General features: G+C 31.3%; 1 protein-coding gene across 1 annotated transcript; it reads right to left on the reverse strand.

Annotated features, from left to right (window-relative positions):
* Positions 1–2,408: 2,408 nt before the first annotated feature.
* On the reverse strand, positions 2,409–26,396 carry LOC140445109 (uncharacterized). Its single transcript, XM_072536937.1, has 2 exons — positions 25,352–26,396; positions 2,409–2,637 (listed from the first exon to the last, which is right to left on the reverse strand). Exon 1 carries the CDS (start codon positions 26,036–26,038, stop codon positions 25,409–25,411), a length of 630 nt encoding a protein of 209 aa, XP_072393038.1. The 5' UTR covers positions 26,039–26,396; the 3' UTR covers positions 2,409–2,637; positions 25,352–25,408.
* Positions 26,397–27,395: the final 999 nt, after the last annotated feature.

Below are 27,395 nucleotides of genomic sequence, written 5' to 3' on the forward strand. Positions count from 1 at the left end.
CTACAAACTACCAAAAAATTCTAAGAGAGTATATCTTGCAAGGCATGTAATTTTTATGCAGTGACTGTTTTGTTGCTATACCTACATAATTGTCAGATATAGTATTTTTCATATAAAAATGCATGCACGTCACAATTTATATAAAGTGACGTCACTTATATTTAAAATTACCAGAACGTCAAGCTTAGAGTTCAAATTTTCCTAATACGAAACCCATACGAAACTGCTCGATCTTTCATAGGCGTCAACATGGTGTAATAATCAGAAAATGTAATCATCATTATATTGGAAATTTTAGAATTATATTGATTAAATAACCAAAAACATTTGTTATTATTAATAAAATAAAATTTTATGAAGTCTGTAAGTCTAATATTCCACAAAATAATAATTTTAATTAAACAGATTAGATAATTGTACGCAACTGATAAGGGAATACTTCAAATTTTCTTGACAGTTCAGCGTGTGGTAAAAGTGTATAAAGCCGCTTTTTTAGAGTAAGAATTTTGTTTATGTTTTGATTTCTTACACAATTTGATCATTATATATTATATATTAATAAATTGTATTTATAAATACATATTAAATTTAGATTAATAGCTTTAAAAACTAATTATTGTTGTGTATTGTAATTGTGTTATGCCAAAACAACTAAAGTATGTAGAAAGCTGATAAGCTGGTGGGACATTTTTACTATTAACGCTCTAAAAGAGGTAAGTTTAAAATTTAGAATATATAATTTTGTATTAAAATGTTTTCCTATGTATTTTAGTGTGTTGCAGTAATCTTAAAACTAAGTGTATTTACTGTTAATATAGTAGTTTGACAAATAGTTGACATTTTAAAAATTCCTTACTTACTATTCTGATGTTTTGGCAACGTTGTGGGGTTCTGACGTCGTAAATCTTGAATGACGTGCACGCATTTTTATATGAAAAATACTATACATACACAGTTTGTCACTTTGCCAGGTACAGTCTGTCCCAAACCCTTCTTTCAGTGCGTCACTAATTTTGACGTCATATAGGATTTTAAGAATGTCGAGAATTATTGCATGACATTTTAGTTAAATCTGACAGTTGCAGAATCGTAATCGGTTAAATGTGAAAAGGTTATTTTTTTTTTAAATATAGAATAAAAACTTAAACAATTCAAAATTGTTTTTTAATTTACATATTAAAGGTCCCGTCCTGTATATAAATTTTAATTGCGCATTATATTGGAACGGCAGTTTGTCATAATTCATATTCTATACACTCCAAGGAAAGTGCTTAATTAGCTAATATTTACCATCTCCAATAATTCAAGTTTCATCATGGTTGTTGAAACACGTACATGTCTCCCTTTTAACCATTCTACTAAAGAGTGTTTAGTCCAACTTGAATTTGGTATTTTTGGTATGAAGGGTAACATGTTAGCCTAAAATGAACAAGAAAAAATTTAAAGACGCTAGTGATATTTCAGTAGGTCATGGCAAACTATATTTTGATACAAACCTTCACTAAACATTCTGTATACACGAGTTCTAATAACATGTTCATAGTTATTGGTTAATGAACGGCAGAAACTGGTAATAAAGTTGTCCCAGCGTCGTTTTCTAATTGAAAATAATTTAATAATTTTAATATTAGTCTTTGTTCCTTCTCGGTATATCTCGGCATATTTAAAATATTTTTATGACAATAAATACAAAATTAAATTTTCACTGTAAAATATCTGAAAATACTAACCTGGAATGACAATTATCATTTTATCAGTTGACATTGTGAAAGTACTGTCACGATCGAAACCATCAGCGTTAAATTATATTTATGCGCATCATTGATTGGATATCTATTTAGCGTATTCTAAACTCTAAATTAGGTATACATCCGTAATTTTCCAAGTTCTATGTATAATAATCACAGACTCACGTTTTTTTTTCTGCCACTTCTAGCGTTAGAGAGAATTCGATCAACTATGACGCACTGAAAGAAGGGTTTGGGATGGACTATATATAGTTTTTAGACAATTTATTTTTTTATAAACCGTGTGTACCATATTTTAAACAAGTTTTTGCAAAATTACACATTTTTATATTATAATATAATGTGTAACTCTTCAAATAAAATAATTTGATAAACAATAATATTACCTGAGTTTCACTGAAATTTTTTAAAATATCTGACCAGTCTGAGTATATAATATGTTGGGACTATGCATGAGGCACATAGCTCGTATGTAAAACTTACTCCGTACCCCTTCTAGTACACACAGGGGTCAAAATGTTAAAACTGAGAAGTTCGTGAGTTAAAAAACACAAAGTTTACAGAAATAATTGTTTCGAACTGTAAAATTCCAACTACTTCAGTCTGAATCTTGCATTTGTTTTAAAGACAAAAAATTCACCACAAAATAAAACTAAAATCAAAGAAATTATATGTTCTTTATTTATTTACCTTCACCTACAATACCCTCATGTCTCAAAAATAAGAATTATCTACACATAAATATTGAAATATTACTTATGGAATATTTAATACATGTGTTTTGCACTTTGCTGTTTGTGCTACAATGTTATTGAATTGGCCATCTCCATCTTCGGTGTTTGTAAAGGACTGCATTCAATTTTCAGTTAGTAGATCATAAAAAATATTTCTAAAAAATAAAAACACATTTTAAACTTTGTGTAAGGATATAGATATATTTTTTTAATGATTTCATTTAACACTTTAAATAAGAAAACTTTAGTGTAATTAAAAGAACTAACTCAATTTCTAAGATTATTTTGAAAATATTAATAAAAGCGTAAATATGGCTGCGGTCATTGAATAGTTTACACACTTACATATCTAGTAGCCAAATTTTTGAATTTTTACCTCGTTTAAACGCACATTTTATGTCAAAGTGACGTTAATTATCAGTGGCGGACCCAGAATAGGTTGAATAAAAAAAATAAAATAAATCTATTTTACAAAATGTATCAAAACAGAAACCGGGCAAACGTCATGTTGGAAGATGAAGTTGTTACTCGGGAAATTTTTGGATTCCTGATGGTAACATTATGTTCTCACGAATATGTTTGTAATATAATCCTGCTAATTTTTCTTCTATGTGGAAACAAACGTCCGAGCCTTCAGTATTTATCCATCCCCATACGTTGACCGAGAATCCTCCACTATTTCTACGCTTTTTCATCGCAAAATGCACGTTAGAGGGAAAGTTGTCTTCACGGTTTATGAATTCATAACAAAATGCAACTCGTCTCTTCGTGTGATCCTCAGTAAAAAAAAGTTTTCTTACAGCTGCACAATTTAACAATTCACTTGCTTTAATCCTTCTACGTTCAGTGCGAATGCTGTCGGGAAACGCCGTCTCTTCGATAACTTTTCGAGTTGTGGCAAAAGGAACTTCTCTCAGACAATCTACTACCTCATCTTGTTGCTCTGTGGAGATCCCATGTCCTCTTGAACCACCCAATCGTGCAATAGAGTGAAAATGGTCCCATCTTTGTTTTATTTTCCATATGCTCATATGGCTCACGCAATCTGCAGCAACTTGCCTTAGTGACCAACCTTCTTCGAGTTTGGCAATTGCTCTTTTTATGCGTATCATTAAAATGCATTTTAGGCATTTTGTGCGCGTTTAATAGCTTTTTATTTTATTTTTTAACACGAACAAAATTTTTTACATTTAGCAAATCCGTACGACACTGCGATTTTACAGTATTACAATTGTAGAAATGAAGGTGTACACTATAAAGTGATCGCAGCTGCATAAGATATCAATGAAAATAATGCAGCTGATCTGTAGTTTGCATATACGAAACATATAGAAATACAGTATATTCCCTCTATAACGAACACGGTTATTACGAGGTTTCGCTTATAACGAGATACAATAGATGTCCCGTGAAATTTCTGTTGAACTATAACCGTCTATAGCGAGGCAAATTTGGTTATAACGAGAGAAAATAAGATTCAAAAACGTGTTTTTTACGTTTTTTCCGGTCGTGGCTATAAATAAATACCTTTTCAAACAGCCCCTTAATAAACTTAACTGCAGCCCGCAATAAACTTTTTTACAATGAATAAATACAACTGTTTCACATCTTTAGAAAATATATGATAGAATGATACTGGACCATTTAAAGCAGTTAAAAATAACAGAGTTCTTAAAATTGCAGAAGCAATAGTTTATGTTATCCTTGAAAATACGATTTATATATTATGTAGTTGGAAAAAAATATAAGTACAGCTTTTTTGTTTTAACGTATATCATTGATAATAAAAGTAAACAACTCTTTTATGTTTTAATATATTTCATTGACAATAAAAGTAAATAACTTTTTTTCAAAAACGCCATTCAAACAATATTTATTAGCATCTTATATTGCTCCGAATGGCTTCCCTATAGGAAGTTAATGGTTTATAAAACTACAGATTCATATGTATACACAGTATTATGATTGTATGATATAACGAGATCGGCTTATAACGAGGTAATTAGTCTGTCATTTCAGTTCTCGTTATAGAGGGAGTCTACTGTATCTTAATTAGAGTATTGTGGAATTTACATGACACTAGTTATCAATTAAGTCATTTTACAAATCACAAATTTTAGTACATGATGTTTATGATTTATCATGATCGGTATAAAGGTTGTAAAGATATATGGTTAGCGGGATTTCAGAGTGGTCTTCAGCAATCTTTCCATGACGAAATATGCACACTATATCAACTGTTTTTAATTTATTAACTACGGTAATAATATGTATATGAATAAAGAAAATAAATCATATGTTCCAGGTAGTGAAAGAACTAACAATAACATATTAGAATTAGCAAAAATAAGGTTAAAAACAACAAAAATGGAAAATATTTTAACCCAAACAAATTTAGTTAATGGAAGGCAAGATCCACTACATATAGCGTCTCTTTGATCTAATATTTGAAATAATAATATTAAAATATGATCGATAAAAAAATAAAAATGTTAAAAAACGAACATCAGAGCTTGGCTTTTGATGATGATCTAACAATAGTTGCAGCACAGTAAAGGGTATTTCAAAGAATTCATCATCATCAACTAGCCTCTAACGTCCACTGCTGAACATAGGCCTCTCGCATGCTTTTCCACTTAGTCCGATTTTGCGCCATCTGAATCCAATTTCTCTTTTTATGTCATCGTTGGGGGTCGACCTCTATTTCTGTTAGCTTGTATTCGGGGTCTCCATTCTTTTTATCTACCGGTCATCAACTGATCTTGCTACATGACCTGCCCAGTTCCACTTTAGTGTTGTTATCTTTTCAATAACGTCTGCTACTCTTGATCTTTTGCGTATAGTAGCATTGGGTATTCTATCACGTAGAGAAATCCCTAACATTATTCTCTCCATTGCCCTTTCCGCAACTTGTAGTTTACTCAGTGTTGTTCTTGTGAGTGTTAGGGTTTCCTAGCCCAAGCGAGATTTATTCTTCTTTTCAGCTCGATTGTTTGGTTGTCTCAACTTATTCTGATCTCATGGCCCAAGTATTTATAGGAGTCAACTGGCTCAATATCTTTGTCTTCTACTGAGATGTTTTTGTTGTGGACTAAATTTGTCATAAATTGTGTTTTTGAAAAATTTATTTTAAGACCAACTCTTTTTGTGGCAGTATGGAGTTCTTGGAGCATTATCTGTGCCTGATCAAAGCTGTCTGCAATAAGAACGATATCATCTGCAAATTTAAGGTTATTTAAAAATTTTCCATCTAAATTGATGCCCTTTTCGTTCCAATCTATTTCAAAGAATTAAATAAGATAATACAGGAAGGCAAAAAAATTAATTGAGAATAAACCACCATAAGACAAAATATATGACTATGGGAAACGTATCAAAATTTAGAATTTTGTTTATTTACTTAGAAGTAAAGTCAAATGAAAGTAATTATTACAGATTTGAAAATACAAATGGGTTTATTTAGTTGAGATTTAAAATAGAGGAGAACGGGATAGAACAAGAAAGAAAGTAAAGAATTATAAAAGGAAACAAAAGGTATGGAACTATAAGAGTATAAATGAAGTTTAAGTATGTATCAATAAAAACAACGTGACCAACAGTAATATACTAGTCTGAACGTGGAAATGGAGAAGAGCTGAAATAAACATGTTAAACAGCTAGGACCAAAATGTTTAGAACAATTTACACAGAATATAGAATAGAATAGAAAAGGAACAACTGAAGAAATCGAAATTCTATAACACGAGGTAGGAGTAACAAGTTTTATAGAAAAGGAAGATTATAACAAAGAATCCATTAAAAAATGAATAATCTTTTTTTTGTTACTTTTTATCTTCATGTCGACAAAAAATTTGTTGTAATTCATGATAAAATGAATGTTTCTGATACCTGTGGCGCACCCAGGGGAGTTTTGAGGTGGTTAAACCCCTCCCCCCCCCCCCAGGGCATATTAAGTAAAAAATATATAAATAGTAGGAAAATGTAATTTGTCTTTCACACACAATACAAAAAATCTAAAACTAAAACGAAATTATGCAATCCATAAATGATAGATTTGTGACACACAAAGAGATTTTAAAACCATTTCAGGAGTTACTAAGTGTACAGTATGATGAGACAACGGCAAATCCACAAGGAAACTAAGTTCCTGTATTTGGCTGTATACCATATATTAAAAAAATTTTTGAATAAAATCCTTTATATACCTTTTTATAAAGGATTTTATTCAAAAATTTTTTTACAAAGGCAAATCGTTTCAAAGTCTTAAGTTAGTAGATTTTTGTGGACTTAATGACACAAACATAAGGAGACATCATACTTTGAAAACAATTTTTAAAAGATTTGAAATTTAAACCGACATCAAAAAATGCCCTTGAAGCTCTTGATATATGTAACAAGAATTTTGCCACCTTTCCTGTACATGTGAAAGGTCATTTTCATCTCTGAAAATACAGGAAAAACAGGACATTCAAATAGACGAAAAAGAGGTAATAAACCATATGGTCCCAAAGCAACGTCGTTTGGACATCTTATTATAAACTTAATTTGTTTACAAATTATTAGTTAAAATACCAATTTATGATTTAAATTAATATTTTTCATTATATTTAGATATAGATACCTAATATTAGGCTTTTGATAAGAGTAGACAGAACGAGTGTGTTTCGAGTAGCATGAGCCTACAGGACTGTATCTGCGGCGGCCTTGTACTCTGCATGTGTTAGCAGTAGACAGGAGACATCTCTATTAGAGAAGAGAACATTTGACAATAGCCATAAACAAAAAGAAAGGGAAAAGTCAATGAAAGGATGGCAAAAAGAGTGGAACAACACGGAAGATGTTGCCTAGAGGACCAAGATGCTGATTCCGACCTAAGTTACTGGGTAAATTGTCTATTTTAGAGCGTATCTTCATAAGTTTAGAAAGAGAGATACAGATAAATGCCTACCTATACTGCGAATATTCCGACACTGGTACTCACACAATGCTGGAGTGTAATAGATGTACAGTGGAAAGAAACAGAATGTATAGAGAAATAGGTATGAACCCTGCGACTGCGAGAGAGATCATCGTGAAGATGACGGTAAGTAAGGAGGGATGGAATAGTGTTCACAATTATCTAATTGCGAACAGTAATTAAAAAGAAAGAAGAAGAAGAGAAACACCAACCGGACCAACGACAGAGATAAGATCTAGATAAGAGAAGGGAGTGTTCCAAAAATGTCGTCGGCCTTACAGCGGCCATCTCACTTTTGGAGTACGGTACGTGCGACAGTCAACTGTGCACAAATAGGAGAGGGTGGTTTTCGTTGGTACGCAGGATAACAGATACCTGAATCTTTGGCACTGCTTTAGTACTTTTAATTAAACTGAAACCCAAATTTTAAGGACTCAAAATGGACGTAACAAAAAAAATTTCGGTGCCCAACCAAACCCCCCAGGAAAATTCTACGTGCGCCACTGTCTAATACACCAGACTGTTTCTCGCCTATTCACATACAATTTTTTGCCGCTTTGATGTAACTAAGGAGAAAGGAGGGTATAGATTTCGGTAGTCTATGAGTTATTATTATTTCTTAATAACATTAACTAATAATATATTAATAAGTAGTTCAGCAAGTCGGTAGTAATTTACGTTACATAATTTGTTTATGTAAGTTAAGTAGCATTGATAGAAGTGGATAGAATGGGTACTGGTTATATTACACTGTTATGTGTGGACGGCAAATCTGATAAGACAAATGAATCATAATAGACCAGAGAAAATAGAAAGCCTTTTTCGTGAACCTCTTTGATACAGATATCTAACAACTGCTTTTGATAAATTTGGTAAAATGTAGTAAACAAAATATGCAAAAGATTAAACGTAACCTTTTACTTATAAACAATATATAAACAATGTAAGATCGCTATTTGATTTTAAATACTAAAGGTAAAGACCGACAAGTTATATGGAAAAGTGACATAATTTTACCGAAAAAGCATAGAAAATCCTTTAAAATAAAGGTTTATAAAGTTATTTTTGTCAGTTTGTTGCTTAGTAATTCCAAAATAGTTTCAAAAGTGGATTTTTTGAAAAATCTTAATACCTTTTCGAAAAATTCACCAAAAATTTAATTTTGCATGATAAGAGGGACAATATCACATGTATTCAGCTATAAGAATTTTAAGTTTATACTTACAGTTAAGTTAGGTTAAGTTTCACTTAACAGTTATTGCAAAATTTAAATTGTTTATCCCAGAAAGGTTTTATCTACAACGTTATTATGCGTAAACTACATAAATTCTAAAAACACCAAATTGGCCTTATTTTATCAAATTAAATAATTTAATGATTAAATAATTTATGTTAAATCAGCATGTATGTATGTCAGCATTTTTACACGAATTTTAAAGAAAAATTCAATGTCCTACGATCCTTAGAACCCGAGTTAGAAGTATTTTTTTTTATTTCTCGATTTAACTATTTTAAAAAATGAATTCATAAATTCAAAATAAAAGTCGCAATATCTCTGGTTCTAATAAACGAAAATTGATGTTTTTTGTAATTTGAGATACCTCGTTGTATAGATTATAAAAATGCAATTAGTTAATTTGGCAATTATTTATTTAATTGAATAATTTTTTTAAACAATTTACAATAAATTTTTATTTTGCAAAAGTTTACTTTTCTCTTATTATTAGTAGTAGAAAAGGTTAAAAAAAATAGATAACTTAAATATTTATGTATTATAGTTATAAATAATATCCTTTAAAATATAAATTTTACAAAAAAAAATGTTTTTACGTGTTGTTTTTTTCTTTTTTGAATTATGCTTATTATTTTTACAATTACTTGTTGGATGAAAAACACTACAAATATATTTTAAACAAATTAATAGTTATCAACTTTGTATAATTATACACTTCTCCAAGAAATTAACACACCACTTTGAAATATTAAAATATTTTATTAGCGTTAATAAAAATTTCCATTGTAATGTTATATTTGTAATGTTATATATATATATATATATATATATATATATATATATATATATATATATATTGTATATGTATATATACAATATTTGCAAAATATTACAATATTTTGCAAATAGTGTAATGTTATATTTTGTATATGCTATTCGTACACTCTTTATTTATTGACTGTGTTTTATCGCTATATTTTTTTTTTGCAACATAACAAAAAGAAGCAAAAAATGTACTAATTCTATAAATATACTAATTTCCAAGTGTTCACGAATTTTATTCGGCTACTGTTTAATTGTTGATTATTGTTAATTGTGTTTATTATGGAGCGTCAATCACGTAATTTAACCCGAGATGAATGTGCCCAAGCAGTGATACTGTCGGAAGAAGGTTGGAGTTACCGAAGAATTGGTCGTGTTTAATGTGTCACACATATCCGTCTCACGGTTGTTAGAAACATTCCTCAAAACAGGGGATCATACTCACAGACCAGAGCAAGGACGAAACCGGGTAACTACCCCTATTCAAGATCGATTTTTAAGAATTTCTGCTCTTCGACAACGTTTTGTAACACATCGAAGTCTACAAAGCTTCGAGACGTGCAAGCTATACAAATTAGTACTGAAACTGTTCGCCAGCGACTTAGGGAATACAACTTAAGACCTAGGATTGCCGCCCGAGGTCCTCTATTAACTGCAGAGCATCGAAGGAGGAGGCTACATTTTGCCAGAGAACACGTTAATTGGTTAGAGGCTGACTGGGAACGAGTGCTATTTACTGATGAATCCCGATTTTGTTTGTACAATAACGACAGACGTGTTCGTGTGTTGCGACGACCCAACGAACGATATGCTCAGTGTAACTTCTCACACACCACATTTTTTGGTGGAGGATCCATTATGGTGTGGGGTGGTATTTCTTTGACAGCCCGTACGGACCTAGTGGTCATACAAAAGGGAACTGTTACAGCTGAAAGGTACATATTGGAGATCCTGGAGCAACATGTAGTACCATTCGCTCCGTATATCGGTAAAAATTTCTTACTAATGCAAGATAATGCTAGACCTCACGCTGCACAGATCGTCAGAAATTATCTAGAAGAGGTAGGAATTAACACTATGGAATGGCCAGCACATAGTCCGGATTTAAATCCGATTGAAAATCTCTGGGATATCCTTGGTAGGCGATTAAGAGCGACACCGATCCAACCAAACAACTTACAGGAAGTGGAAGAGAGGCTGATCCAAATTTGGAGAGAACTAGACCAAAATGAAATACGGCCATTAATTTTAAGTATAGGCCAACGATGTGAGGCTGTTATATATAGTAGAGGTGGAAACACTCGTTACTAAGACTTTTTTCATATTTTAGTTTACTTTTCTTATCATTATTTTTTTAGAATTTTCCGTTTTATTTTTTTTTTCTCTTGTACTTCAACATTTTCCGATGATTAGACAAATTGTTATAATTACTAATAAAATGTAGAATAAATCTGGTAAAATTTTATTTTTTATTCTTTGCCTGTTTACAAATAAAATTGATTTATTGAAGTGGTGCGTTAATTTCTTGGAGAAGTGTAAATAAAAATAGTAAACTTAAGTATGTGAATTAATTATATATGTATACAGATTAATTTCATAATTTTTATTTGTAATTATACAAAATTTATAACAATTAATTTGTGTAAAATATATGAAGGGGTTAGAAACAAAATGGTTCGAGTGCATATCTACCATAAAATCAATTATGTACAGATTTGGGTAGTTATAATACCAAATTACATAATGGCATAAGGATCCAAATGAATTTAATACCTAAAGTGCCATCTATTGGCTAGTGAAAATTACATAGAATTAAAAATTTAGAAACATTTATCGGCAAACCGGTAGAAGCACAATTGTACCGTTTTAACTCCAAACGTTTGGGGTCAACTCTTACGGTAAAAATATTATGTTGTAGGTTATGTACTTTTGTTTTAGTTTTATATTACTAATACTGGTTCTCATGTAAATTTAATTTTGTCAACTTTAAAATGAGTGAAAACAATAGCAGTGATAAAAGTAAATGTGCTAAAAGTAAGACAATAACAATTAATTATACATTTATTTCAATCATTCATTAACCTTTAACTACGGGCGCCCCTCCATTAGTCATAACTACGTGCGCGGTGTATTCTGTACACCACCGACTAAAAACGCAAATAAAAGCCACAACTAGGTATTTTTAGTACATATATTGTATATAATAAATGTAGGCATATATTTAAGAGAATGTCTTAACATAAAAAATAATACATAACGAAAATATAAAGATTAGCAACAAATATAAGAACAAAAACTCAACCACTTCTTTTTCTCTAAAAATAACCTTCTTGAGATTCTTGTATATTAGCTTAACATTAAAAATATTATAAAACTAGTATATAAATCTAAAAACTAGGAGTAAATAATCATTCACAAATGAACATATTTGAGAATATGTGTGCTATTCACTTTCGTTTTCCTCCTCGTTTGCGTCTACTAAATTACAATTTGCACAAATTTTAACAGAGTGCTCTTTACAAACCATTCTATTACATTTGTTGCAAGATATTGTTGTAACTCTATTTTTGCTCCTTCCACAACAATGGCACCTCTTCCGTTTTTTTGCTGGTGGTTTTTCATCGTGGTCGTCTTGTACGTTTTTGTATTTCTTCAAGAATATTTTTAAATCCAGAGGTAAACTCTGTATTTCCGCCCTCTCAGAAAGATGAGGTCTTATCAATGCCAATGATAATTCTTTTAGAAAAACTCTTCTATATTTTTGAGGATTGTCGATGTTGGCAGCATTGTACAGGATCTGGCTGTTAATTCCGGCAATATTCAGGAGTTGAAAAAACAATGCCATCTTCGTGTTCTTCGGGATACCGAATAGGTACTGCACATTTTGTCTACAGTGTCTACGCCTCCTTTATGTGAATTATAGTCTAAAATTATCATTGGTTTTCCTGTTTCGGGATCTACTGTAGAATTACTGTGCATGGTAGATAGGAGAATGACAGCTTTATTTTTTTTTTGGTGTGTAGGATCCAATGGTAACTTCTTTTTGAAAACCAAAAGTGGATGATCCAATTGGTGTGTTTTTTCTTGGTAAAAACTCTGAAGGTAGTTCCCATTTATTTCGTTTAAGTGTGCCAACCATCGTTATCTTTTCCTTCAAAAGGTCAATTGCCAACGGATAACTCGTATACCAATTGTCGCATGTTAAATTACGGTTTTTACCTTTCCAAGGTTGAAGCAGGCGATGGGTAATATCCGTTGGTGTGTTAGATTTTTTGTAGGGCCCTTCCGGTTGTTGACCATAATACACCTCAAAATTGTTGACATAAAAGGTCTGCGCGTCACATAACACAAACACTTTTAAGCCATACTTTGCAGGTTTACTTGGAATGTATTGCACAAAGTTGCATCTACCTCTAAAAGGTATCAACATTTCATCGATAGTCATTTCTTCTCCCAAGGAATAGTTGCTGCTACAGTTTTTCATAAACGTATCAAGAGTAAAGCGAATGGCAGCAAGTTTGTCAATTGATTTTCGGTCCTTTCGAGTATCTTTGTTGTCAAACCTAAGAGCAGCAAGCAAAAATAAAAATCGATCTGCGCTCATACAGGCTCAAAAGATTTCTGAGCCGGTACCATCTTTTGTCCACAATTCGAGGAAGTGTGTATGATTTTGTTTTTTAGTCCCTGCAAGAAATAATAATCCTAATAATGCCATGATTTCCTGTTTAGTCGTATCTTTAGCCCGTCTTGGCCGTTCATAATTTAATCGCATTTTTGCAATCTGCAAATTTGTACATTCAACTATATTTTCTATGATTTCATTTGTAAAGAGTTTTTCAAAAGCACTTAGTTCCGTAGTAACATCTCTCGCACAAACTGTTGGCCCAGGAAATATCTTGACAATATTTTTTGAAGGAGTTTTAGTAAATTTGCTAAGAAGAGATTTCTTATACCATTTAGTTTTTCTGTCTTTTGCTATAAAATAATCATTGTCTTCATCAAGATCTGAACTGTTTTCAATGTTACTGTTTGTGTCCGAGTCAATCGTATATTGATTTTCGTCATTCAGATCAACTTCTGATTTAGTGTCGTGCTCCGTTTTTTCTATTAGCTCATCGTCTGAAGTATCTGGGTCTCCACCAACATCTTCATCAGATTCTTCCTCAAATATAGCTTGAGCCATAGCTCTAAGTTCATCTTCTGAGAGTTTTTGGGGATTTCTTACTGGTACACGATCCCTGCAAAGTAAATATTTTGTAGTACCTCTTGATTTATAAACGTTACGAGAAATATATAGAGGCAACGTTTGTAATTTTTATTATTTATTTCTAATTAATATTTCAAAGAGACATGACCGTATTGCTATGGAAGAAAGAACATGAAAAAACAAAACCACAAAAACAACTAGAAGGTCGTTAAATAGTCCAATAATAGGTACTCACAAATATCCAAATAGATAACGGTACATTAAGTTATGAGAAAATGCTAAAATAAAATATTTGATCAAATGTATTATCATAAAACTAGTTTTATTATAATAAAATGAAAGTTTTATTAAAATTTTAATAACAAATTACAAATTCTTTTATTCAAAACGTTGCAAAATGTCTAGCTTTTGTTACATATAAGTCGCTATACATTAATAATGCTATTTTTTAGTAGATAAACGTAATATAAATCTTACAAAATTTACTTACCTAACTAGGTGCTTGGTGTACTACATACACCACTGGTAAACTTCTCCTGAATTTTTCCAACCGTCAGTCTATCTCTGCAGCAATCAATTTTTCAACTGTTGAGGTTTATAGCTGACACATCAGAGATAGGTTAGGTAGAGGGACACGTGCGCAACCATTGCTTATCAGAAATAGCGGCCAATTTAGTGCGACTGGTGTACTGAGTACACCGTAGCCCGTAGTTAAAGGTTAAAATAAATTTTCAGTTAATTTTTGCAAAAATTAACTCATACAATGTTTTTATATTTTGCAGAATTGCAAGTCTATAAACATGATTCTGATAGTGATTCGGATCCATATGCAACTGATGAGGACAGTGAATATTATGAACCAACTTCAGACTGTTTATACGAGGAGGAAGGTGGCTATAATCTCAATCCTGACAAATTGGTATCAAATAGTGGCTTTGATATGACGTCAGCTCCGGTTCATAGTAAAGTTTTTATATTGTTTAATTCACGTGCACAAAATAACACAGATTTTTTAGATATGCCCAAGAGAGCACGAAAAAGGCAAATAAAGGAAGATGAGTGGAAAATAATGAAGGCAAAGAAAGCAAGAACAAGTGGAAAAGAATATAAAACGAAAAAAGGTTAAACAATAAAAAAAAAAGGAAAATGGAATTTTAGGAGCACGATTGCAGGTATGACTGTATGACTATCGCAAAGAATTTGCCACCCATATTCTCCTGATGAAATTAAGAGTCTGCAAGACGTTCTTTTTGAAACTGTTAGAAATAACTAATCGCAGATTTAATACAGTGTGTAATAAACTATCCAAGGAAGAATTTCTGCAAGCCGATCAACGTGGCAAACATTCACCATGGAACAAAATAAGTAAAGAGAGACGTGATGACATCATATTACACATCAAAATGTTTCCGAGATATAAGCGTCATTATTCTCGATTACAAAATTCTGCCTCCAGATATCTAGCAACTGATGTACACCCGCTATCTTGAATGGTGCTCAGAATTGAACAAAGTACCAGTAAAGGAAACATATTATAGGCATATTTTTTGTACAAGTTTAATTTGAAATTTCATAAACCTTATTCAGATACATGCGATCGGTTAAACAATTTAATAAAAAATGGCCAAAGTATCGAAGTAATCTCACAAAGTAAAACAGAGCTGGAGGTACATCATAGAGTTGTAGAAAGTGTCGTAGCTGCCAAGAAAAAGACATCGAGTATTGCTCCGAACACTCTTCGACTTAGAAAAGGCGCTAACCACGCCCCTGCTCACTTATAATAAGATATAGTACCTCAGACAGCTGTGGACATATATACATTCTGGTAAATCTTACCTTACAACTTTTTTTATTTAATTTTTAGTATGTTAAGCAGCTGCCCCAGATGTTAAACATCGAATTGGATATTCTGATTCCTATGGAGGACAAAATAAAAATAAAAACATAGCTCAGCTATTCATGTACCTGATTCAATGTACTAGTCTGGAAAGAATAGACCACAAATTTTATGAAAGTGGGTATTAATACATGGAATGCGATAGATCTTTCGGCCAAATTGAAGAAAGGAAGAAGAAATACCCTCATGTATTTATACCTGATGATTGGGTTAACAGTATTAAAAAGACAAGCAAAAATTTCATTGTCACATGCATGAGTAATGACGACTTTCTCATTCCGATATCTTCATGACAACATAAAAGATCCAAAGAAAGACGAGGAAAATCGGATATTTAGATGGCGTGAAAATATCGGGTTTATTTATACAAAGAATTACTTTTTGATGTTTTCTTTTAGTATGTCCAGAAATGAAAGCTGGACTCCAATAATTTACACCGAAAGTAAGCTAACAAGGAGAAGTCCAATCTTCACATTGGAAAACCTCGATAAAAAACTCGCAACGACGCATTGAAAATTTCATATGAAAAGTATGAGAATTTAAGGACAATATTATACTATATACCGCCTTGCCATCACCAATTTTATATTGATTTGTCTCATGAAGATAAACAAGGAAAGAAAGCAAGAAAAACAGCTAATCCACCCCAGTTAGATATTACCGCTGACTCCTGATGTAGATGTAAATATACTACCAACTCAGGCATTAAAAATCGAAGGTGATATAGACAACAATGTTCCAGACCTTTTGGACTAAGATTATGGTGATTAATTCATTAATATTTATGTTATTATGTTTATTATCTAAGCTATAAATAAGTTTGCTATTTTCACTAATAAAACATTGCGAAATACCAAGTTTTATAAATTGATTTGCAGGCAAAATGGTACAAGTGCATAAAAAAAACAAAAACGGGCAATTTTTGAAAAAGTTTCTTATGCTTACAAAATTGATGATAGTGCAACATACAAGTTGTTGAAGACACGAAGAATGCCATACCTCTCTGGTACGGCATTCTTGAAACTTTATTAATTAATAAATAAATTAATAAATTACACTCGCGATCATAAAATCCGGGTCACCTTGAAAATTTCAAGTTTCTGGAATATTTTTGCCTCTGGTGCAGTAATAACCTTTTTTTTAGGCTAACGTATTTTTTATTTGTCATCAATGTTTGTTTTGAAAGAAAAAAAAAACGGTTTTTTTATTGTTTTTATTGAAAAAGCAGAAAACTAACCAAATTGTTGATACAACAGGCATACGAAAAAAATTCAAAATACAGAACGTGGTAAAATGTCAGTGAAATTTCAATGATTAATATCGTGTATTGCCTCCACTTGCTCTAATGACCTCTTGCAGACGACGGGGCATACTCTCAATTTTTCTCCGGATTACATGTTGTGGTATGTTATTCCACTCTCTCACTAACAGATCCTTAAGCTCCTGTCCGTTGTTAGGAGGAGATGTTAGGGGTTGAATACGTTTTTTCAAATCGTCCCAGATATGTTCGAGGGATTCAGGTCCGGAGACCTAGCTGGCCAGGGTAACCTCGTAATTCCAACCTCGTACAAGTATTGCATACTGATCGTGGCAACGTGCGTTCGCGCGTTGTTCTGCATAAAAACGACGTTTTCTCCAAGCCTTGCCATGGTATGCATAACATGTTCTTCTAGAATCTCCGTAATGTCCCTTCGTGCAGTTAAGGACCCATTTTCGATGAAGGGTAATTCTGTGCGGAAGTCGAAAGATACACCTCACCAAGCCATGACCAAGCCTCCACCAAATGGCATTCTTGAAGCAATGCAAGCGTGTGAAAATCATTCACCGGTTCTCCTCCAAACTCTTACACGTCCATCGGATCCAGTTAGGCAGAAACGGGATTCATCTGAGAATAACTCTTTGCTCCAATCGTTAATTCCCCAATGCGCGTATTGTCGAGCAAAAGCTAGTCGTGCCACTCGATGCGCCCGGCGAAGTGGCGGTCCTGTAGCCATTACCCGAGAAGATAGTCCAGAAGAACGAAGTCTTCTCCTGACTGTTGCAATGCTAACATTGCGATTTCGTACTTCCTGTAGACGATTTCGATGCATAATCGCAGTTGAGGTCCGGTTTCGTAAAGCCTGAAACACAAGAAAACGGTCATCTCGTACCGTGGTCATTCTTCTTCGGCCAGAGCCAGGTCGTCTGGATAGCAAACCCTTCTCCTGAAAGCGTTGAAGCACTCGTTGAACCGTAGAAAGGCTTACGCCAACAGTTCTTGCGACTTGCCGTTAAGTGTGACCGTCTTTCACAAGCGCAACAATTTGTGCCGTTTTAACAACAGTCAAGGGTATTTTTGGCAAAAAATAAACAATAATAAACACTAATAATGGCACTAATAAACACTAATGGTGACAATAATAAACGTTTGTTCGTTGCGTTTGAACAGAAAGTCGAAGCACAAATGAGACATTTAAAACAAGCGGCAGTTACAGGTACCGTTCATTTTGGGAAGTGTGCGCTTTCCCGCGAAATCGGCACTATTGAAATTCTTTGTTGCAAAGGAAACCACTAAGCCGACAACAATTCCCAGAAACATGCATTAGTTTGTATTTGTGTTATTATTATTTACGATAAAGCTCGTTAAAAATGAAATTTCGGTGATTTTCAAGGTGACCCGGATTTTATGATCGCGAGTGTATATTAATTAATAATTAATAAATTATGAAAAAAACTTTATTTCTATTTTTTGTCACTTGTACCCTTTTGCTTCTAACCCCTTTATATGTAATGTTTTTGAGAAAAAGTAATTGTAAAAATAATTTTCAAATAAAAAATTAATTTTTGTAAAATCTATTGTTAAAAGATATTTATAACTATTATAATACATAAATATTTAATTTGCTTATTATTTCATAATCTTTTCTGCTTATAATAATAAGACAAAATAAAATTTTGCAAAATAAATATTTATTTTAAATTGTTTAAACAAGTTAATCGGTTAAATAAACAATTCGCAAATTAACTAAATGCATTTTTATGATCTATGCCAGGAGGTACCCCAAATTGAAAAAAAAAAAAAACATTAATTTTCGTTGATTAGAACCGGATATATTGTGACATTTATAAATTTGAAATTATAAATTCAGTTTTTGAAATTGTAAAATCGACTTACTTATCTTTGGCCCATCATGGACGGCTGTTTTTTTATTTATTTATTTTTTTTTTTCAAGCTTAAATTTTTAATCCTTCAAATGGTTCTATTTGAATTGATTATTGATTATAAACAAAGCTCCGGTGACTATTTGAAAAAAAAGGCAACTCGGGTTTTAAGGGTCGTAGATATTTTTTTTTTGGAACTCGTGTAAAAATGCCAACATATATGTATATATATATATATATATATATATATATATATATATATATATATATATATATATATATATATAAAGTAGTTAGGTATTATTGACTGACACGTTATGTAAAATAAAGTTTTATTTTGAGGTTGCAGTCATTAATAGGGCAGGAAAGTGAAACTCTTTGTTCTTTATCAAGCTTTCGCAAAATTTTTTGCTTCTTCAGGATATGCTAAAATATGGTATATTCCTTTTCCATCATATTGATAGCACATTATGCATGCAAATCCTCAACAGGTCAAAAAACCATAGGCGTCACCCTATACTTGTTTTGAAATAAATAAAAAAAATTAATATTTTAAGATGCCGTCAATAATTCATTATCTTTTAAAAAACCGTTTTTATGCCACATTACAGCTTATGCCAATAATATAAATTAGAAATTGTTTGCATCTTCCATTTAGTTTGTAGATGTACATTGTTCATGTCTTAAACCTACGTTTTTAGTGTCGATATTTTGTTATTTGCATTTAAAAATGACGTCGACAACAGGTTTTATCCCAGTTAAGTGTAGTTTTAAAGGTGCCTTCAGTCTAAGAGAGAAAAATATAATATTAAATGTATACGATGCACTTGTACATCAACGCCCTTTAAGTAATGTTCGTGAAATCGTTAACATGTGTTCAAATATGACAGGGGTTGGAGAAGCAACAATTTATAGATTCCTAAAAGAAAGAAAAGGAGGAACTGTTTCATCTCCCAAGAAGAGTGGAGGGAGTAAACCCTTGGAAATTGAAGAAATACATAAAACATGATAAGACGCAGCGTCCACTTATTTTTATTTTAACAAAGAATTTCCAACATTGGACAAAATCCAAACATTAATTAGAGAGAGTTACCAATCATAAGCAACAAGAAATTATGGGGACTATTGAGAGAGATGGGATTTCGTTGGCAAAAGAATAAAAGAAAATCCGTTTTAATTGAAAAAGATTACATTGTATGTTGGAGACGAGATTATCTAAGAACTATTAAAAAGTACCGAGAAGAAGGGAAAACATTTTTTTATTTGGACGAGACTTGGCTAAATGAAGGTCATACTGTACCATATCTATGGGTTGATACAAATGTGAAAAGTTCCCGTCAGGCATTCACCGAAGGTGTATCTACTGGAATAAACAATATTCCCGTTGGAAAAGGACGCAGACTCATAATAACCCATATTGGAAACGAATACGGTTTTGTCAATGGTGGATTATTAAGTTTTGCCTCAAAATCAACCAAAGATTACCACGAGGAAATGATTGCTGACGTTTTTGAAGAATATTTTGAGCAAATTTTGGATTTAATTCCAAAAAATTCTGTCATAGTCACCGTGATGTAATTATTTTACGTTTACCCCCATACCACTGTGATCTGAATCCGATAGAAAATATATGGTCTCAAGTAAAGGGTGAAGTCGGACGCAACAACAAAACTTTTAAATTAGAAGACTTACAACAATTATTAGAACATTCCTTATCAAAAGTAACTCCAGAAAATTGGAAAAATGCTGTTAGTCATGCTCACAAGGAAGAAAATAAAATGTGGAATTTGGATAATATGACTGATGCAATGCTGGAACCGGTAATAATTAACATTGGAGTTGAAGATTCCTTAGATTCTGAAGAAAGCAGTGAATCTGAAATGGAATTTGATTAAAATAATATTCATTTTTTTACAAATCGGCCCCTGTTACGGCCACTAATTATTTTATATATAACCAATAAAATAAACATCTTACATTTCTTGCAAATTCATTAGTACCTGTTAATCTCCATCACTCCGACACTGGCAACTTTATTTAGGGATTAGTAACCCTCAAAACTATTGTATTCTATTCTGCTTCAACCTTTATACCTGGTGGTCATACTCAATTTAAAATTGTTTTCCTATATACTTCTGTAAACTTGTTGACAAATATCTATTTTTCATTGAGTCACCCGTATCAACAGTTTAGGGATTTGCATACATAATGTGCTATCAATATGATGGAAATGGACTATATCAGTAAATACAATGAAATTAAAATTAAATAGCATTGTATAAAACTAGTATAAAAACTTACAACATGAGGTTAATCAATTAAATTTTCAAATTTACAAAACATTAAAACTTAACTTATTAAAATTATATATGTAGTTATGTAAGTACAATATTTTAATTTTATTTGTACAAATTCATTATGACATTGATTATGTTGATGTTTGATTTATGTCAGAAAGACACTCGTTTCTGTTTATTATATTTTTTGTTGTTGATAACTAGCTCTTGATTGTTATTATGGTTACGTACAAAGTGGCGCCAAATATGAATATTTAAATTTTTTGAAATAGTATTTATAGTCAGAAAATAATATTACTACTATAATTTTCTAATATTAGATTTTCTGACTATAAATACTATTTCAAAAAATTTAAATATTCATATTTGGCGCCACTTTGTACGTAACCATAATAACAATCAAGAGCGAGTTATCAACAACAAAAAATATAATAAACAGAAACGAGTGTCTTTCTGACATAAATCAAACATCAACATAATCAATGTCATAATGAATTTGTACAAATAAAATTAAAATATTGTACTTACATAACTAGATAATTTTAATAAGTTAAGTTTTAATGTTTTGTAAATTTGAAAATTTAATGGATTAACCTCATGTTGTAAGTTTTTATACTAGTTTTATACAATGCTATTTAATTTTAATTTCATTGTATTTACTGATACCATATTTTAGCATATCCTGAAGAAGCAAAAAAATTTTGCGAAAACTTGATAAAGAACAAAGAGTTTCACTTTCCTGCCCTATTAATGACTGCTACCTCAAAATAAAACTTTATTATATATATATATATATATATATATATATATATATATATATATATATATATATATATATATATAGGGTTCTTGAACTCCTAAGTGGAGCATAGAGCTTCAGTGAAAACGCGTCATCGGGTTCTATTTTGCGCTAAGGCCTTCACCTCATTCCAAGACTTTCCTTGGCCTCTTATCTCGTCCATGATGGATCTTCTCCAAGTTTGTACTGGGCGACCTCTTTTTCTTTTCCCTTGGGGATTCCACTCTAGGGCAGTCTTTGCGATACTGGAACTATTTTTTCGAAGTGTGTGACCGATCCAACCCCACTTTCTGGACTTAATTTCATTTTGTACCCTCTTTTGTTCGGTCAGGTGTAGCAGATCTTCGTTTCTGATGGTGTTAGGCCAGAATATACGAACAATTCTTCGTTCAATTTGATCGGAATATTCGGAAAAGTTTTTAATTCATTCAATGATTTTTTTATTTATTTAAATTAATGTGTCTCGGCTGCAATGACCATTGACACTATTCAATGATTTAATTTTATAAAATAAGGCTTTCTCTTCGGTGCCTTCAGAATTTATGTAGACCTAATAGTTTACCCATAACGATATAAATAAAAGCTTTCTGGGATAAAGATTTTCAATTTTGCAATAATTGTTAAATCAAAATTCTTGAAATTTTTAAAGCTAAATACATATGATATTGTCCCTATTATCACGCAAAATTAAAGTTTATTGTGCATTTTCAGAAAAGTTATTAATAATTTTTAGAAAAATCTACTTTTTAAGGTATTTTTGCAATAACTAAGCAACAAATTAACAAAAATAACTTTACAAACCCTCATTTTAAAGGATTTTCTTTGATTTTCAGGAAAATTGTGTCACTTTTCCATATCATTTAGCGGTCTTCACTTTTAGTATTTAAAATCAAATAGGGATTGTTTATATATTGTTTATAAGTAAAGAAGTATTGTATTGATATTTTGCATATTTTGTTTATTACATAGGGTTATCACCAAATTTATCAAAAGCAGTTATTATAAGTGTATTAACGAATGTCACGGTAAAATCCTTAGTTATCTGGTCTAATAGGAATAATAATTGAGCTTGCTTTTTTGCTTTTACAATAGAAGTAACCATTCAGTCTAAAGTCTAAAACATGTATCAACGTTAATACGGTAAGCGAAAAATGGATAAGAATCTAAAATAATAATTACCAAAGATTATTTAGGCCAAGTCGCATAGAAGACCAACAAAAAAAAATAATTAATTTAATATGACAATAAATAATACTTATTATATGTTAGGATCTAGTTTACTTTTAGGTAATAGCGGCTTCTATGTATTTTTAACCATCAAAAAATACCTAGCAGCAGCTCCTATTTAAAAATAAATCAAACACTCTTGAAGTTGACTCAGTACTTTTTACTCTATACCTAAATATAGTTACAAAAATCCAAAGATAAATATTAAACAGATTTGCTTCTATACTAATAATTTTTGTTGTAAGCAATGAAAACATCTAATATTATAACGATAAACATAGGCGAGCGGTTTACCCCTCAAAAGACGCTTAGAAACAGAATATACCGACTAAAATTCTTTTTGCATTTATAATGCACCAAACGTTTTTTATTCGATTCTATATATTTTTCCAAGATGAAATTTATTTTTTTTTTTTAATTTTTACAAGTGGGCTGGCAATTGTTATTAACAAATAACTAATACAAAAAAGCAATTTCACCGAATTGCTTCGGAATCAATTTTTTTAGGTGTATCTCATCAAAATAAACACTTTTTCTCTCTTGATAATTTTTCGAAAAATGCTTCCTTTTCGAGTTATTTGCATTTTTTTGTTGAAAAAATGCCTTAATTAGTGATTTTTGGGATTTTTTTTCTAAAAAACTACTAAATGAATTGCAATTCTACAAATAGCTTTAAAATCTTTAAACCGTCGAGTTCAAGTTAGAATATTTTGACAAGGATAATTTTTTTCTATCTTGCTAAAAACGTGGACCCAAATATTTCGAATATGCCTTTCGAGCAGTCTACCGCTAAGTGTGTACAGCCAGCGGTTGCGGCGATACAGGCGTGCGGCACGTAGAAATATTTGTTTAAATTTAAAAAATTAATTCAATACAAATATTACGTACAATTTATTAAAAAAAAAAGATATTTCTAATTATTTTTATATAGACATATTATAATTAAAACAATTAAAATTAATTTTTTACAATGCTATAATAATGTAATTTTTCTTTTAATATACGTGGTGACTATATTATTGAATGTTTTATTACAGTGAAATACATTAAGCAATATATAATTAATTTTCATTGAAAAATATAATAAAATTAAAATATAATATTAATTATTCATCGTTTTCATTGTCAATAATTTGAAAATTTTCGTCAACAGCAACAGGATTTCCATCTAATAAGCTGATTTCATTGTCTTCAATAGAGTCGTCTTTAACATTTTTACAATTCTCTGGTGTACATGCACATACTGCGCAGCATTCTAAATTATAGGAAATACAATTATGTACAATTTTTCGTAGAACATTTTCCGGTACATGAGCAAAAATACTTTTGTAACATATCTAAACTAGTTTCGCCTTCAAAATAATTAAAATCGGAACAATTATTTTCCATTGTCCAACCATGGGTTAATGGATCAAGAGATGAAGTAATATTGTTTTTTGCTTGAATCCATTCATTTATTTGCCACTTTGCTCTTAAGTAATGTTGTAATAATGCTGGTTTCGAAGGTGGTAATTTTTCATTGGATGCATTTTTTTTAGCGCCTACAGCACCTCAACCGCTGTACACGCTTAGCGGGATACTCTCGAAAGGCATATTCGAAATATTTGGGTCCACGTTTTTAGCGAGATAGAAACCATTTATCATTGTCAAAATATTCTAACTTGTACTCGACTGTTTAAAGATTATAAAGCTATTTGTAAAATTGCAATTCATTTAGTAGTTTTTTAGAAAAAAAAAATCCCAAAAATCACTAATTACGGCATTTTTTCAACAAAAAAATGCAAATAACTCGAAAAGGAAGCATTTTTTGAAAAATTATCAAGAGAGAAAAAGTGTTTATTTTGATGAAATACACCTAAAAAATTGATTCCGAAACAATTCGGTGAAATTGCTTTTTTGTATAAGTTATTTGTTAATAACAATTGCCGGCCCACTTGTAAAAATTTAAAAAAAATACATTTCATCTTGGAAAAATATATAGAATCGAATAAAAATAGTTTGGTGCATTAGAAATGCAAAAAGAATTTTAGTCGGTTGATGCTCTGCTTATAGGGGTAAACCGCTCGCCTAACATACATGTATATTACAATGTCCAAGAGGGTAATCTTAGGAAAGTAAACTAGATTATATAATCTACAAAATACAATAAAATAAATCAAAACTAGTACACAACTTTAATGTATATATATATATATATATATATATATATATATATATATATATATATATATATATATATATATATATATATATATATATTGTATTCAAAATTTACATACTGTCCTTACCTGTATATATTTAAAACCATGATCAATTTTTGCTTGACATATCGCAAGCTGATATTATTATTCTGTTGATATTGTCACGGTAGGAGCTGAAGGATTAGTATCCCCAACCTCTAAGTTTTCAAAATTTTTCCTTAGTTCACAATCTTTTTCTTGTTCGTCATTTTCATCAGATGTAGTTGGTCCCTGTTTGTAGTAAAATTTCATGCAGCGAAGTTTACGGGAATGTTTTTTCCTTTTTCCGTCATGACTTTTGTGACAGGGTCCTTCAGAAGAATTTTCTGCCAGCCAACAAGGAGAATAATGAAAGTGATGATGTGTAGCTGGAGACTTTGAATGGTGGCGCGGCTTATGATGATGTTTAGATCTTGAATGAGATCTAGAATGTCTTCCTCTCGAATGCGATCTAGATGTCGACTGTCTTTCAACACATTTTTTGTCCTTGGGCTTTTTTTCTTTTTTCTTTTTCCCTTCTTCTTCGCCTGAGGTAGAGCTGGAACTGGACGAGCTGCTGCTTCTCTTCTTATGTTTCTTTTTATCTTTTTTTCCCTTGTGTGGGGATCTTGATCTGGAATGGTGTTTTCTTCCTTTTTTATCTTTTAAAAGGCCAGATTCTAACAGAGTAGCAATTGCTCTATCAACAGTTGCCTGAATAATTTCTTGTATATTTAGAGGAATTTGCTGTTCCATTTTTAATAGTCACCAAAACTGAATCACAAAGAGAAAAATATGTAAATAAAAAATGACAAGAGAACCCTAGTTACGCGACTGTCGAACTACAACTAAAAATAAAACCAATTATTGATATTTATACGTCACGTAAAATACACATCAGCACACATTCGCGTTCTTTGTACTGTGATACGAACTCCGGACACCGAACCTTACCACCGTGGCCTAGAATAGTATTCGACCAAGGAGAGATATTATTTAAAATTGTGCAACAGTAGGCAAGAAAATTTCACATTTGAAAATATATATTAGTAGCATAGATGAAATAATTGCAAAAAATATATAATTAGAACATCACACTCGTAAAAATATTTAAACTAAATAGAAAACTACTTTATGATTTTTATCATATTTTGAAATCCAACCTACTCATATAAATTAGTATTTTAAAAACTACATAGTTTATTTTTTGTGGATTATTGTAGTAGAAAGTTTATACAAAAACACGAATGGTAGGAATTAATATGTTTTAAATCTAAACCAAATACCAGTGGCGTCTCTACCATTAAGCGCATAACCGCGCGGCATAAAAATATAATACTGAGAAAAAGCACAAAATAATAGATCTTTATTATACAAGTAAAAAAAGTACTAGAGTTTAGTTCAAAGAGCTAAAATCGAATATTTTTCCCATATATAAGAAATACACAACTTTTGTGAGACACAGAAAACAATTTAATACTGCAATATATTATTACAATGTATAGTCCAGTCGGAACAAATAAAAAAATCTCCTAACCTTGCATGTCGAGCTTTTTTTTTTGTTGAGGGAGCAAAAATCTTCTAGACTTGTGTTGGATTCAAAGTAAAAGAATGCGCCCGAGTGCATTTTCCCTCTTGGAAGTAGTGATGCCCTGCTTAACAACTAAATCCTCCCTCAGCCACACACGCGTGGCTAGTCTTGTTCAGACCGTCGTAACTCGCATGCGCGGCTTCCTTCTCTCCTGTTTTTCCCTATAGCGTTTATCCTGCTGTCGTTCCCTTTCTAGGATCTGTTTCCCTTTTAATATTTTAGTTATTGTCCCCAGGATTTCTTTGTAAACTTCATTCACTATACATATTCCCAATTGTCAACAGAAGCACGTGAAAGCCAAACAGGGTCGTACTGATGTGTATCATATGATTTTTAAAAATATTTACTTTTGAAACTATTAGTGTAATTTCTTGAAATTTAATCATTAAATCACAATTAAACTAAACTCTAAAAAATAACACGTCCAGTAAATAACTTAACAATAACTATAACATAAATATAACCATCGAGCTAAAAGACAAAAGAGGGAATCTAATCGTTATGAAAAGGCGACCAAAAAAG

This window comes from Diabrotica undecimpunctata, chromosome 7, assembly GCF_040954645.1.
Source record: "Diabrotica undecimpunctata isolate CICGRU chromosome 7, icDiaUnde3, whole genome shotgun sequence".
In the NCBI taxonomy this organism is placed as follows: domain Eukaryota; kingdom Metazoa; phylum Arthropoda; class Insecta; order Coleoptera; family Chrysomelidae; genus Diabrotica; species Diabrotica undecimpunctata.

Coding starts and splice junctions, on each gene's coding strand:
- LOC140445109 (XM_072536937.1), bottom strand. CDS start 26,038: ATGGAACAGCAAATTCCTCTAAATATACAAGAAATTATTCAGGCAACT.